This window comes from Bombyx mori, chromosome 27 (genome assembly GCF_030269925.1).
Source record: "Bombyx mori chromosome 27, ASM3026992v2".
NCBI lineage: Eukaryota > Metazoa > Arthropoda > Insecta > Lepidoptera > Bombycidae > Bombyx > Bombyx mori.
This window is the reverse complement of record NC_085133.1, coordinates 7,118,689-7,133,872: the sequence shown is the minus strand read 5'-3', so window position 1 is coordinate 7,133,872 and position 15,184 is coordinate 7,118,689. Positions and strand designations below refer to the sequence as shown.

General features: G+C 39.6%; 1 protein-coding gene, 2 long non-coding RNA genes and 2 other non-coding genes across 11 annotated transcripts in view; 1 reads left to right on the top strand and 4 right to left on the bottom strand.

Moving 5' to 3' along the window:
* LOC101735453 (trithorax group protein osa) overlaps positions 1-379 on the bottom strand; it is a 79,275-nt gene extending 78,896 nt beyond the window's left edge. For 5 of the 6 annotated variants that reach the window (XM_038021038.2, XM_038021039.2, XM_038021042.2 and 2 more), the window contains exon 1: positions 11-150. In XM_038021038.2, coding sequence (XP_037876966.1) covers positions 11-48 — 38 coding nt within the window. In that variant the 5' untranslated portion in view covers positions 49-150. Of the gene's footprint in view, positions 1-10 lie in introns of all 6 variants that reach the window. The other variant, XM_038021037.2, reaches the window with a different exon arrangement.
* Positions 47-1,922, top strand: LOC119630703 (uncharacterized). Of its 2 annotated transcripts, XR_005246398.2 has the most exons (3): positions 47-306; positions 872-1,018; positions 1,579-1,922. It is a non-coding gene; the product is annotated as an uncharacterized LOC119630703 (long non-coding RNA). The 2 variants fall into 2 exon arrangements; XR_009976891.1 differs by lacking the exon at positions 872-1,018 and having other exon boundaries at positions 83-306.
* On the bottom strand, positions 1,010-7,904 carry LOC119630702 (uncharacterized). Its single transcript, XR_005246397.2, has 2 exons — positions 2,458-7,904; positions 1,010-1,889 (listed from the first exon to the last, which is right to left on the bottom strand). It is a non-coding gene; the product is annotated as an uncharacterized LOC119630702 (long non-coding RNA).
* On the bottom strand, positions 1,630-1,711 carry Mir1175 (microRNA mir-1175). Its single transcript, NR_107315.1, has one exon. It is a non-coding gene; the product is annotated as a microRNA mir-1175 (primary transcript).
* Positions 1,781-1,859, bottom strand: Mir750 (microRNA mir-750). The gene has a single exon (NR_107337.1). It is a non-coding gene; the product is annotated as a microRNA mir-750 (primary transcript).
* Positions 7,905-15,184: the final 7,280 nt, after the last annotated feature.

Genomic DNA, 15,184 nt, shown 5'->3' with positions numbered 1-15,184 from the left:
AGATACTCACGGCCTGGCGGCTCGCAGCGGGTCGGCGCCGGCGTCCATGGCGCGCCAGGCCCCGGCCGCTGGGCTGCGGGCCGTCGGCCGAGCGACGCGACACTCTCTCCGACCTCACTCGGGGCGCGCCGATAAGCTTTGTTGCACCATCTTGACGACGCTGCACTTCCACTGCGGCACTTCACTTCGCGTATAAACACTTCGCGACTAGTGTTTTGTTACATCGGTAGACTTTTCTTTGAAAAATCAATATACATTTTCCCAGAGTTTAGATATACGGACGAGTCGATGTCCAGCGCAGGTTAGGTGCGTGAAGTTTGCAAGCTTTTTTAGCGCACCGGTGTTACCAACATTTTTTTGCCCATTTTTTGTTTTCTGTGTTGTGATTTTTTCTAAAGATTTGGTGCTAACTTCATGTTGGTTCTACGTTTTTGGGTCGTTCACAATACCCCAGTTGTTCGTAACAGTGGCGCCAATTTAAACTCGTTTCGACCAAGTTTGTGTGAAATACTTAAATGATATGACTTATAAGACTTAAATGAATATACATATTTTAAGTTATGAAGATATGTACTATAGTAATGATTTTGATATTGCTTTAAATTAAATATTCTTTCTTTTCTTATTGCTTTTAATTGCTTTTATGTTACTAAGTGAGGAAAGTACATCATGACGGCAGGTCGATCTATAGAGTCATCTTGCAATTTGATTTGATTTAAAAAGAAACGATCAATCGACTTACTAACTTAACCCAGTTCTAGTAGGACCGTAGATTTCGACTAATAATCGGTGGGAAAGTTAAGTTAGAAAATAATGTGAGGAAATAAATATTATGATTAAGGGATGGGCAATAACTTGTTTTTTTTTTAAGGGATTGTTACTTCTTCGGAGGCACTTACTTCCCTTCACTAGAATGGGTCGGCGAGCACGGTCTCAGCCACGAAGGATTAACTTGAACTGACTTGTGAAGCCCATTACGTAATGCTTAACTTCAATGATTAATCAATGGTTTACTGAGGTGAATGAACTTCAAATGAATACTTTATTCAAAATAAATATTATATAAACTAATGGCATCTTATATGTACATCATGTTTTGAAAATGTGTGCTTTGATTTATTGATTTACATACAATTATATACACAATATAATTATGATATAATTTTTATGAATTAGGTGATAATTTATAATTACTAAGCACGGTGCTGTACATCATTTCAGTAAATAAATTTACATTTGCAAAATACTGAATTTTGTGATAAAATCATACTTCATTATCATTTACGTATATATTATAAAACAAGACTTGAGAAAAGATTTTTAATGCTAAAATAACAATAAATTATAACATGTAAAAGTTTGTGTTTTAAAGTAAAACAGAAGCATGTCACGCGGATTCAATTGTGTGAGAAATCAAACATATTTTTATGGAAATCTAATACCACCGTATCCATTGAAATTATTCAATTTTCATTTCCCTGCACTTGAAGAGACAAACAAATTTAGTAGTAAAAAAATATCCTCTACAATCTTCGATGTTCACGTCTTCACGTATTAGCTTATTCCTTGTTTGTTCAGGCAGCCGATGTCTTCGGTCGTGTGAGGAAGCCGAATTGAATGAAGAAAATGCGATCCAGGGTTAAGTTGGAGGAGTTGAATCTCACTTTAAACATAAAAAGTGAAGAGATCACACCTCCACTTAATCTGTCACGCTTTTGTATCACGCCGTACTGCTCCAACTGAAGATTTTCCCGCGACCGCCGAAGCGTTGTGACGCGACTCCACGCGTGAGCTGGAAAGATAGATCTGGCAGCGAACCATGAAACTGTCAAGATCCCCTGTCCAACTCAGACATGAAGCCATTCTGCAGCCGAGACGAATATCGAACGCTGTAAAATTAATAAAACGTTAATTTAAAGCAAGCAAGTTAATAATTGCTTTTTCCCATTTGCTAATGGAGAAAATGCGCCCAACGCGGAGTCGGTTTCTGACTATGGCGCTATCACAGCTCAAATAGGTGCGGCTAACTGGCAATGATAAGAAAAGCGATTACATTATCCCTAAACGTCAATGGTCGTACATAGCTCTAAAACGAATGTACATTTTAGCAGTCAAATAATTGTCACGACGCGTATTAGAATGGCATGTCACATGCATCACACGATACGGGAAACACATGTGCCATTGGACCACCGTATGTTATTACGTAATCGTTTTGTATTATTAATTGTGGCACTAATTAAATTGTACTCTCCGTGAACACTCGTGATGTTGACGCGCTAAGTGACTTCGTGGCAATTGGGTATTTAGATACGTACTGCTATCTCTAAAACTGAAATTGCTTCTGCCACGTAGAACGATCTCGAAACTACAAGTTTAAAGTACATAGTACTGCCGATTAGAAAATAGACTTTGAATCTAACGCCACTAATGAATAAAGGGGTCCGATAAAGTTACCCTGATGACGTTGGCTGGCCAGCGATGAAGTTCCAATTTGTCACTAATTGTACGCTTTCCTTAGTCCCACAGTCAATCGTAATCACTGTTCACACTTCGATAGAGACCCGATCGATCGATGGGCTCATATTTATACTTTCGTCGATATCTTTAGATACGATATCAGAGAACCGACACGAGGCACAAACTTCCACCATGATCGTGATAAGATTTAACGGAACAGGGAATCGATTGGCCCCCGCCAGTCATATCAGGCGCGCAAACACTTCACTCCACCAATCGGCAAGGTATCGGTGATAAGGGATAACCGATGACGAGGTCGTATCGAGCGGTGATGTGAGGCTCTGGTACGGCGGAGCGTCGCGCGTCGCTATCTGCTGACGATGGCTCCAGCACGACGACTAGCCGTTTTGTTTACTGTCGAGATACACCTTTATTACATTATAATTATCTCGGTTTCAGATAATTCCACTATTTTCTCGTAGCTGTTAGAGCAAAACGCATCGTCAAACGCATCGTCACGAACCGAACCTAATTTTCGACTTTCGTAATTTTGACTTAGGGTCGTTTATCGTTGACGGTTGTAACCGAGATAAGAAATCGAAATGCGTATGTAATTATTTTTTTGTATCGCTAAATTCAAATGGTGCAAACGTTGGATTTGAATTTGGGTAAAACATTAACGTGCATTGGCAGCGGGAGCGAAAAACGAGACACACAAAAAAAAGATTCTGACATCAATCAGTCTTAATATAGTATATTCACCGGTCTTCCCGAGTCGTAGATATTATTAAACCTAATTTTCGTAGTCACGGAAGACCTGATCAAGCCGTAAAGTATACGAAGCCTCGGAAATGATATAATGATAGTAAAAAACGCGAGATTAAACCGTAACCCTCACTAAAGTACAATAACTAATATTAACTTAGCAAATGCTTTATTTAAATGACTTTAATGAAATACTCGTAGTTATTAGATATTATATCACTACTTATTATAAAACAAAGTCGCTTTCTCTGTCCCTATATCCCTATGTATGCTTAAATCTTTAAAACTACGCAACGGATTTTGATGCGGTTTTTTTTAATAGATAGAGTGATTGAAGAGGAAGGTTTATATGTATAATAACATCCATTAAATAGTGGAGAAATCAATAATAAATTACAGTTTCCGAAGCGAAGCGAGGGCGGGTCGCTAGTTTTAAATAAAATAGAAATTTTAACGGATCGTATCGAGTTATTCCGAGCATGACTAGGATACGTGATTCGTGGAAGAATTTCGACATGACAGATAAGGTGATGGCGCATATCAAATGGTGTCATTTGATAAGAGACAAGGTGTGTGCTTTCTGGAGCATTGTACAGGTGTTCAAGATCCGAGCCAATTATTTATTTGTAAAGCGAATCGAAATCATCTTTAATACGCTAGTCACATATCGTCTTGTCGCATTAAAACTGTATAATCTCAAAACTTACTAATTTTACAGGAGAGTGTTTTAAAGGTTTAACATGTGATATTTTTAATAATAATCATCTTTGCAACATTTTTTTTTTTTTTTTTACCAATTAAATTATCTGTCTATTAAAGTAAGATAAAATTATGTATTAATTTTGTTATAGTAGTCAAAATACAGGTATACAAAAAAACTGAAACTAAACTACGCTCTTTTGACAGTATTTATAAGAAAAATACTGGTGATACCAAATGAATCCGCATATTAACTCAATTTCGAATATTTTTCGAAATTGTACACTTTTAATGCGAATAGACGATATGAGGCACCGTTCTTCTCATTGAGACAAATCAAAACGGCATTATAATTGATTCCAATTTCATAGAAATGTTTCGAATTAGAGCTAAAGAAAGCCAAAGTATAAAGATGAAGATAAAGAACCCTTTAATAACAACCTTAATTCTTAATTAAGTTCATACTGTTAATTTAATCTAAATATTTTTAAAGTATACGCTATTTTAAATCTATTATTATCAGTCGAAGGCCGATCCGTCTTATGTTCCATGATAAAGTCATTGTGATAGAATTAGGTACCTAATATATTAAATGACTTAGTACTGTAATCAAAATATTTCTTGCGTGTGATATAAAAGTGTGACTCAAATTAAATTGATGCAATTAACTAGAGACAAGTTTTTTAGTACAGTAAGTCCGTAGCCCGTGTCTCATAGTAATAACGTTTGGTATTCAGTCTCAAGCATGGCTCCTGTGGGACAACAGTACAAGTAAACTCAGAACCCAAATGCTTTAAACATCTTTAATTGACAATCTGACCATACTGTGAGCGGGAATCGAAGAAATTTTAAATAGTTACAATAATAAGTGGTTCTGTCATTAACCGCTAAATGAACCTGGAAACTAATTATGACGTGAGTTTTAATAGGTTGGGGAAAAAGTTTCATCGCATTTTTTAAGAAAATTCACATCATTTTTTAATATAGTTTATTTACATTTAACTAAAGTATGTTGGTACCATTTTGTTCGATAACTTTTTGCCATACTGTAGGTAGTAGGGACATGATCCCATTGCTATAGAAATTTTGGGGCTTCTGATCAAAATACCGCGACAATTGGTTTTGCCAGTCCTCTCGTGATTTTAACCTGACACTGCCTAAACAATTCTGAAGAGACCAAAACAGGTGAAAATCTGAAGGTAAAACACCAGGATCATACGGCGGATGCATTAACACCTCCCAGCCAAGCTCTATTAATTTTTGCTGAGTGGCTAAAGATGTGTGAGGCTTAGCGTTATCATGATGAAAAACCACACCCCTTCTGTTGATTAATTCCGGCCGCTTTCTCTCAACTTCTTGCTTTAATCACATCAGTTGTTCGTAGTAGAGTTCAGAATCGATGGCCCTGCCTGGTGGAAACAGCTCATAATGAATAATGCCCTTCCAATCCCACCACACACACAGTATCACCTTGTTGCGAGTTAACCCGGGTTTCGTCACAGTCTGTGAAGCCTGACCGGCCTTTGACCACGACCTTTTTTGCACGTTCTTGTCGTACGTGATCCACTTGTCATCACCAGTTATCAGTTCTTCAAAAATGGTTAGGTTTCATTAAGTCGTAATAAAGAATCACAAATGAGTACACGATTCATTAGGTTTCTTTCAGTGGGCTCGTGAGGTACCCAAATATCGAGCTTTTTTGTGTACCCATTTTTGTTCAAATGCGCCAAAACTGTTTTGTGGTCAGTTCCTAGTTCTTCAGCTACGTCATAACTACTGATTTGCCGATCTTGCTCCACTATTTCAAAAATGGCATCCATTTTATCTGTAATAGCGCGACCAGAGCAACGTGCATCTTTGACATCAAAATTTCCGGATTGAAAACAGACACTGCAGTAGGTCCATGAGCATCGCAAATTTTTTTCGCGGTTTGCGTTGCATTTTTACCTTTTTTGTAGTAAAATTTTAAAATGTATCGAATTTCTTCATTAGATTCACTCATCTTGACAGTACGAAAAATAAATAAAAATCAAACATTTTCCTAATGGAATTATCTTCTTTAAAATTTAAACTTAATGATACCAAAACCAGCCAGATACAAATAGTATAGCCAAAGAGATTTTATTACAAGTTTATACATACTATAATGCTAAAAGACTTTTTCCCCAACCTATTATTAAACGAGCTTCATGTCGTTAATACAAATCATTAACGAAGTAAATGGTGTGAACAATAAATTACTTTTTTAAACCAATTTATAACCAGTATTTGATTTCTCAACTAAATCCACGTAGAAATATAATAGGCGTTATATTGGCTCTTATTGCTCTTTCAAACACTCGTAGCCTAGTGGTATCGAGGGTTCCCTCTACGAGGGAAGACGTCTGAGGTTCGATTCAGAGTATATATTGTTTTCCGTCTTCCACGGTTGCTCAAGTTTACTATGGACATAATTTATATTGTTTACAGCATGGCCGTAAATTGATAAGCGCAGTATGAGACGGCCATCTACCAGATAAATGGGCCTAGTGAAAATCGCCTGGTCACGATGAATAGGGATGGCAACGGACCGGCCGCTCTGGAGGTCGATTAGAGTGGCCTATGCTTAGCAGTAGAGAGCTATAGGCTGAGATGATGATGATGATAACATGGCCGACGGACGCGTTTAATAAAGAACGGAAATTTCAGAATTTTTCTTCTGAAACAGAAGAGTTATTATCGCTTTGGTGTAGTGGTCAGTAATTCAGACTAATATACCTACCGTTGGTCGGAATTGGATTCATGACAGTTCTAACGTTGGGTTCTGATCTTTTTTCTGTTATCCGACATCCATAGCTCAATATGACTGATTTTTATTTGCTTGTTTTTACTGAAAATGTACATTAACTTGGAATAAGACTCTTTACAGAGCGCTACGATATGCGATTAGTTGAAGGAATTTAAAAATAAAGGCAAAAATTGACTATCCTTAATTTGTAATCCCATAAAATCAATAAATCACAATAATAACACATCAGGTCCGTCTCGGAGGATAGAAACGCTGGTTACGATTACATGCGGATCAACGAGAGCGAAACGAGTTAAGCCTCTAATAAAAGTTGGCAAACGTCGCGTCGTCGGCTCCAAGTTCGCGAGGGTGGGTCGTGGGCGCGTGGAGGCGTCGGCCGGGCTGCGACCGTGAATCGGAACTTCCAAAACTTCTGCCATATTGTGTTTACATTGAACTTTGTTATGTGGGTTAAAGTGAAGCCGGAGTTCAGCGTCGTGTGTGCCGTTTAACTCCGTTCGCGAACTTCACTTTCAAGTTTACACGTATCGATTTTCATCTCGTATGTTTATCGAATGTTTCAAGGTTGCAAAACTGTTTTGTGTCATCGTACGGGAGCCCTAAGACGAGTGAAACGTTTGAAAATCTTTTTTTTTTCTGCTTAGATGGGTAGACAAAGCTCATAGGCCACCTGGTCTAGTAGTTACTGGAGCCCATAGACATTAACAACGTAAATGCGCCACCCACCTTGAGATCTAAGTTATAAAGTCTCAGTATAGTTACAACGGCTGCTCGGGTGGGGCAAGCCGAAACGCATTACTGCTTCACGGCAGAAATAGGCGGGGTGGTGGTACCTACCCTAGAGGCCCTACCAGCTGTAATTACGCAAATTATAATCTTGCTGTTTTTATTTTTGTTTTTATTACACGATGTTATTCCTTCACCGTGGAAGTCGATCGTGAACATTTGTTAAGTACGCATTTCATTAGAAAAATTGGTACCCGCCTGCGGGATTCGAACATCGTTGCATCGCTATATACGAATACTCCGGACGTCTTATCCTTTAGGCCATGACGACTTCATTTCAATGTTTCATTTTTAATACGCTTTTATTAGCTTCAGACGTATTTATATTTGTAACGGAATCTTTGAACATGATTTTGACCCCCTTCAAAACGTCGGATTAACTCGAAATTTGGTATACTTATTAAGGACAGATGACAATTCAAAATAAAAAAAAAGCGTGGGGTGCATGGTATCAGTAAATATTTTATGAACAGATATGAATAGAAGAGTTATTTCGATAAAATCCTGAAAAGCACCCCACGCTTTTTATAATAAAATCATTTTTTCTTACACTATTTTGAATTCAAATTTATTAAAATTTAGTTTGTATGTTTTAGTTGGATTTTCTATAAAAGCGTATTTTGTTAGTTTTTTTAAACTATTATTTATTAACACTACAGAACACTAAATTTGTATTTGTATTTTCACAAATTGCGTGCCTAAGATTGCTTGTAACGACTTAAACTATATATTTTATTTTTGTAGCTAATGAATCAGGTTCACTTCAGTTTACGCGTATTCAATGTATTAATAACCAAACGCCAAACTTCTTAATACTATTTGTGAAATGAACGCATAGCCGTTTTTTTGTTTCATTAGTGAATAGGACATTCATATATTTAGTTTAGCCTTAATTAAAACCTCTCTTAAGGGCTAATTTCGGGATTTTATGTTATCATTGTATTTATTACTTTTGATATTTCTAATACTTTACAGTTTACGTGATCACGGACGACGTCTCGCAAAAGTACCCACAGACACAATTCACTGAGTTTCTCGCCGGATCCTCTCAGTGGGTCGCGTTTCCGATCCGGTGGTAAATTCTGCGAAGCACGGCTCTTGCTAGGGTTCGTGTTAGCAACGTTGTCAGATTTGAGCCCCGTGAGCTCACTTACTAGTTAAGGTTACGCTGAAATAGCCTCTCAAGGCTGTCAGCTTAGGTAGGAAAAAAAAAGGAAAAGTATGTTGTAAAAAATGTATGTATGTAAAATTTTAAATCTTTTGGTTAGCATGTAACGGTTTGGTTTGCTGGTGCCACAAACGAACCGGTTAGAACCAAAGACCTATATAGTACTTCAGTGGTTAGAACACAAATCTACTTGAAATTTTTATAAAATTGTCATGAGTCGTAATTAGAACTTGTGAAATGTCATGTGTCATCCATAAATGACATATCGAAATTTTGAAAACAGTTGCATGTGGGCTTATCTCTCGTTACAACTTAAATTTGGAAACTTCTTGTCTAATTACTGTTGGTAGGGAGTCTTGGGGGCCCGCAAGGTAGGTACCACTACCTATTCTGCCGTGAAGCAGTAATGTTAAACGCATTGAAGAGTCGCGTCGGGGCAGCCGTTGTACTGTAAAACTGAGACTTAGAACTCATGTCTCTAGGTAGACGGCAGTATTTACGTTGTTGATGTCAATGGGCATCAGTAACCATTTAACATTGCCACGTCCACTCAGCAAAAGCAATAAAAAATAGTAAAATTTCTGAATTGAGGGTAGAGACGAGACTTTTTGGCTTCGATTCTTGATTTAGCACGCCTAAAACGAAACAGCAAACTAATTAAAAAGTTTTATTGCTTAGACCGGTGGACGAACTTTCAGCCCATCTGGTGTTGAGTGGTTACTGGAGTCCATAGACATTTACAACGAAAATGCGCCACCCACCTTGAGATATAAGTTCTAAGGTCTCAAGTATAGTTACAACGGCTGCCCCACTCTTCAATCCGAAACGCATTACTGCTTCACGGCAGAAATAGGCAGAGTGGTGATACCTACCCGTGAGGACTCACAAGAGGTCCTACCACCAGTAAAAATAAATTAAGTAATAAGTATAGTTAAAAACGAAACTACGAGGAAAAAGTATGAGCGAATACGAACATTAAAATACAAACAAAAACTACAAAAATAAAATAAAAAATAGATTGTTTTATTCGATATAAAAAGGCGGGTACCGTTAGTATGTGAAACACATAGTAAAATAAGCAATGAGTATGTATGTTCGAATTTTACAGATATTGATTTAAAAAATTTTAAACATTTCGTACAAGAAGATACTCTATCGTTGATAGCGGCCACACCTGAACTTATTTCTTCTTATCAAAGTATGTAAGTACTCACAAAGTACATACCTACATGTTCCCAATAAATTTTCACACGAAAACGTGTGCTACATGATTCTAGTTGAAATGATAACATAAATAATACCGTGGCTTTAACATTAACACAAAACACGAATGTAAATTGCTTGTAAAGAACTCTGAAGAGTTTTATCCGAAAAAAAAAGTGAAAATATACGAAACTTCTTAAGCTCGTAATAATGACTTAGTAAAAATTTAATATCTGAATATATTGAGTCACTTTAATTTCGTGTTTCAAATCAAGAAATCGACTGTATTACGCATAGTTTTTTTTTTTCCTACCTATGCTGGTAGCCTTGAGAGGCTATTCCAGCGTAACCTTAACTAGTAGGTGAGCTCACGGGGCTCAAACCTGACGACGTTGCTAACACGAACCCTAGCAAGAGCTAGAGAGCCGTGCTTCGCAGAATCTACCACCGGATCGGAAACGCGACCCACTGAGAAGATCCGGCGAGAAACTCAGTGGGCTGTGTCTGAGGGTTAATTTACTCGTCGAGCCCTTCGTCGAAGCCGACGGGTTCGACGAAAACGGTGACTGGTGCTTGAGGTACCTGAAAGCACCGTTAGTGGATCGGGAGGATCCGAAATGACGTGTTTGGGGTGACGTTGACTGCTTTCCATTCTTTCCGCAGGATCGGGAACGTTACCGGTGGCCACGATGAGCGGGTTCTCGTGTCGTGCCGCTTTGTCAAAGTGGTGCATCGACGCCGACTGAACGGTGACTGGTACTTGAGGTACCTAAAAGCACCGGATTCGAGATGACGTGTTTGGGGCGACGTCGACTGCTTTCCATTCTTTCCGCAGGATCGGGAATCTTACGCATAGTACGTTTACGTTACGTATTTATTTATATATTTTTTAAATTTTTAACGATGTTAATTTCCTAGCACGGAGGTATCGGCCTTTTAGTGCATCACATGTGAAAACCATTAATTAGGTTGTTCTATGATCTTTGTGGCGAGGCTGGGGGCTGGTAGAAAAAAAATTGAATTAAATTCTTAATCTAAGCATTTTATCTAATGCATCACCACTATATGGGACTCTCACTGTCAATTTCAGCATCCAATTCTATCCGACGATAGGCTCTGTAACTACCGGATCTTTAAAGGGGAATTAGGTTTTAAACCCAGAGGAGTCTGAGAAGCGGCTATCATATCCATAGAAGGTAGCAGGTCTTAAGTACGTGACACAAGACCATACCGTGTTTTCAGTGTTAATTCTGAAGATATTAATCATAAAAATCGATCAATTTAGTTAAATTATTGTTTTCTCATCGGTCCTTAGTCAGGTATGGTCAAGTTTCAAATCAATTTGACGTTTTGAAGGGGGTGAAAATCACGCTCAAAGATTCCGTTATAGATATACACCAAGCAAAGCAGCAAAGCACCTCTTGTGTGTCCGCGCGGGTAGGTACCACCGCCTTGCCTATTTCTGCCGTGAAGCAGTAATGCGTTTCGGTTTGAAGGGTGGGGCAGCCGTTGTAACTATACTGAGATCTTAGAACTTATTTCTCAAGGTGGGTGGCGCATTTACGTTGTAGATGTCCATGGGCTCCAGTAACCACTTAACACCAGGTGGGCTATGAGCTCGTCCATCCATCTAAGCAATAAAAAAAAAAAAAAGTATACTAAAAATGTAGGTAATTGAATAATTTAACTGTTGCACGCAGCGATGATCGTTTTCCATGACCCGCATAGGCTTCAACAGCTACGTAATGAGTTGACATAGATAGGGTCAAAATTGTATTCAAGAATGCGTTGTTCTATCGTATCCAGACATTTTACACGTCAATACGTAACCGCAATTTTTATTTTTTTATTGCTTAGACGGGTGGACGAGCTCACAGCCCACTTGGTGTTAAGTTACTGGAGCTCATAGACATCTACAACGTAAATGCGTTACCCACCTTGAAATATGAGTTCTAAGGTCTCAGTATAGTTAAAACGGCTGCCCGACCCTTCAAACCGAAACGCATTACTGCTTCACGGTTGAAATAGGCAGGGTGGTGGTACCTACCCGTGCTGACTCACGAGAGTTCCTACCACCACTAATTACGCAAGTTATAATTTAGGGGATTTGATTTTTATTACACGATGTTATTCCTTCACCATAGAAGTTAATCGTGAACATTTGTTTAAGTACGTATTTCATTACAAAAATTGGTAACCGCCTTCGGGATTCGAACACCGGTGCATCGCTAGATACGAATGCACTGGACGTCTTATCCTTTAGGCCACGACGACTTCCAAATCTTCCATCGAGCGGGTTTTATTGCTCGGTAGACCGGCGGTCCAGGTGTTTTTTTTTTGTATGAATGAGAGATTACTGGTGGCCCAGAGGCCTTTTCAGTTTCACCAGGACAGGTGGGCGAGCAAAGGCTCAGCCAGGATTTGCTAACAGTTGCTCGAGCACCTCCAAAGGAGACCTAACAACTCAGGAGCAACCCATCATCATCATCTTAGGCCTTACAGCCCAGGGTGGGCCCTAGCCTGGTCCAGTATGTCTCTCCAGATTGCTCTGTTCAGGGCTTTCTCCTTCCAGTTCTTGACGCCGATATTTTTGAGGTCGCGCTCCACGCCATCCAACCATCGGAGTTTGGGTCTGCCACGACTTCTGCGGCCCTCTGGTTTGCCATAGAGCAATTGTCTCGGCATTCTGGTACTCTCCATTCGAACCACATGTCCTGCCCATCGTAGGCATCCAATCTTTATAGTTGTTATGATGTTAGGATTTTTGTAAACATCATACAACTCGTGGTTATAGCGCGTCCTCCATATCTCGTTTTCCTGCACAGCACCGAATATCCGTCTTAGAATCTTAGGAGCAACTGCTTCGCGAATAAATCTACTACCGGATCAGGATCGCGACCCGCTGAGAAGAACCAGCGAGAAACTCAGCGGGTTGATGCATTGGTTAGGTTGCACGTTGAACTCTTTCGAACAAGTTTGACGAGTGAGGTTACCGGTTTGGGAGTCTTAACGACGAAGGGAAGATCTTCCACCGAGCGGGTGATATTGCTCGGTAGACCGACGGTCCGAATGTTGTTGTTCGGAACTTGTATATATGCGCTTTATCTTGAAAATGTCGTAAGCGAGATTCAGGCATCTGTCAATTATCTTGCGTTGTATGATGGCTACCCGCCACATCACTCCCCTCCGAGACTGGAGGTCGTGTCATTTTTTAGTTAACGTTGTCCGTGCTGAGATTAGCTTGCAAGGGCCAGTGCTGCTCGAAGCCTGCGGTGAGTCGAGGCTGAGCTTGAATGCTGCGTGCGTGTCGCCAGTGCTGCTCGAAGTTTGCAGTGAGTCGAAACTGAGCTGAATGCTGCGTGATTGTCGCCAGTGCTGCTCGAAGTCTGCGGTGAGTCGAGACTGAGCTTGAATGTTGCGTGCGTGTCGCTAGTAGTCCATGTGATGCAGAGCTGCCACGCCGGAGATGTGTGACCCCAAGCGTTGATGATCCGGTCGTGGGCTGCGATGAACTGTAGCGGCGTGATGAGGCAGTGAAGTTGCGTGCCGTAGGACCAGGAAGCGCGGTGAGTCGGCTGCGATGGTCCTGTTGAGGCTGCGATGCTGGCTTGCTGTAGGACGACTGTCAATGACGTGCTTTTATCTGCGAGAATGCGGGGATTGTGGTAGCTGAAGTTCTTGATGCGCTGATGATGAATCAGAAGGTTGCGTGTTCATATCACGTCGGAGGTCACCAGTTTGAGAAGGCTTTGACGACAAAGGGAAGATCTTCCACCGAGCGGATGATATTGCTCGGTAGACCGACGGTCCGAATGTTGTTGTTCGGAACTTGTATATATGCGCTTTATCTTGAAAATGTCGTAAGCGAGATTCAGGCATCTGTCAATTATCTTGCGTTGTATGATGGCTACCCGCCACACCGGGGCTAGCGTTACAGCTGAAGACGTCTTATGCAAGGGTTATTGGATCTGATGGATCCGTAAGGACGTGTTTAGGGCGTCCACGCTAATTGGTTCCTGCGTGATCAGGATTCGGGGAGATGTCCGGGTGTTGTTGTTCGGAATTTGTATATATGCAAGCTTATCTTGAAAATTTCGCAAGCCAGATTCAGACATCTATCAAATATTTTGTGTTGTATGATGGTTACCCGCTACACATCTTCTGTTCTTTTTTTCTAGTTGAGCAGACTTTTCTGGGCTCACTTGATGTTAATTGATTATACTAGAGGACCATAGACCTAGGAATCTGAATATTATATTGTGACACGAGGTCCAAGATTGAATTGTCTTGTATAATTATTTTCGTTCTTCTAGACCTTGAATTTTATCTCATCTAAATAGTGAGTTAAACACAAGATGATATTGTAAATGCTTTGGTTTGATTTGACACGAAGATTCCAGGTCGACTGCCTTTCTGAAGTTAATCCTGTATCGGCGAATAGCTGCACGAATCAGCAAAAAGGTTTTGTTTGAAAAAAAGAAAGACTCCCGTTTTTATTTCTCTAAAAGAGCAATGAGTTTGTGTTCCGCCTGGTATAATGCGGTTACTGAAATTTCTAGATGCCTCATTTACTACTACTACCATAACAACAACAACAACAACAACTACTACTACTACTACTACTACTACTACTACTACTACTACTACTACTACTACTACTACTAGATACTACTACTACCCCACTTGAGACGTGAGCAACAAAAGCGGGATTTCCAGCAGATATTTCACTTTACAAAGGACTTTATTCCATTGGGCAATGTTACTGCTGTATGTCGTGGAAGACATTCGTGACTTCATGTTACGTAACAATTATATCTATGGAGTTTTAATACCTACTTTATTTATTTAAATACGGTAGCTATTTTATTATTCATTTGCAGCACAAAACATATTTCGTTCAGTTCGATTTCAAAACGAAATCGGTGGTTTTCGAAAATGAAAACTTCTCCACGTATGTCATACCAGATATACGATTGTGGTGATATGTTCTTATCTAGTTTTGTACACTTTATTTGTTTAAGGCGTACGATAAAGATAAGTGGTAGTCGGAGCGTTATCGCGGGCTGGCTATCGCGCGAAAATAGTATTTTCAGGAAGTTTGCAATGCACCGAAACCAGCAAAATTTCAAAATAGATAGTACGAACGTAAATTATGAGCATTGTAATTTACTTTAATCGGTATCTAATTTGAACACTTTTATAAAGTTCTCATTATTAATGTACTAACTAACTAATAAACCATAGGAACTACGTTGAATGGAGTGATACTTCCACTGAGTATCTCGCCAGATCTTCTCAGTGGGTCGCATTTCCGA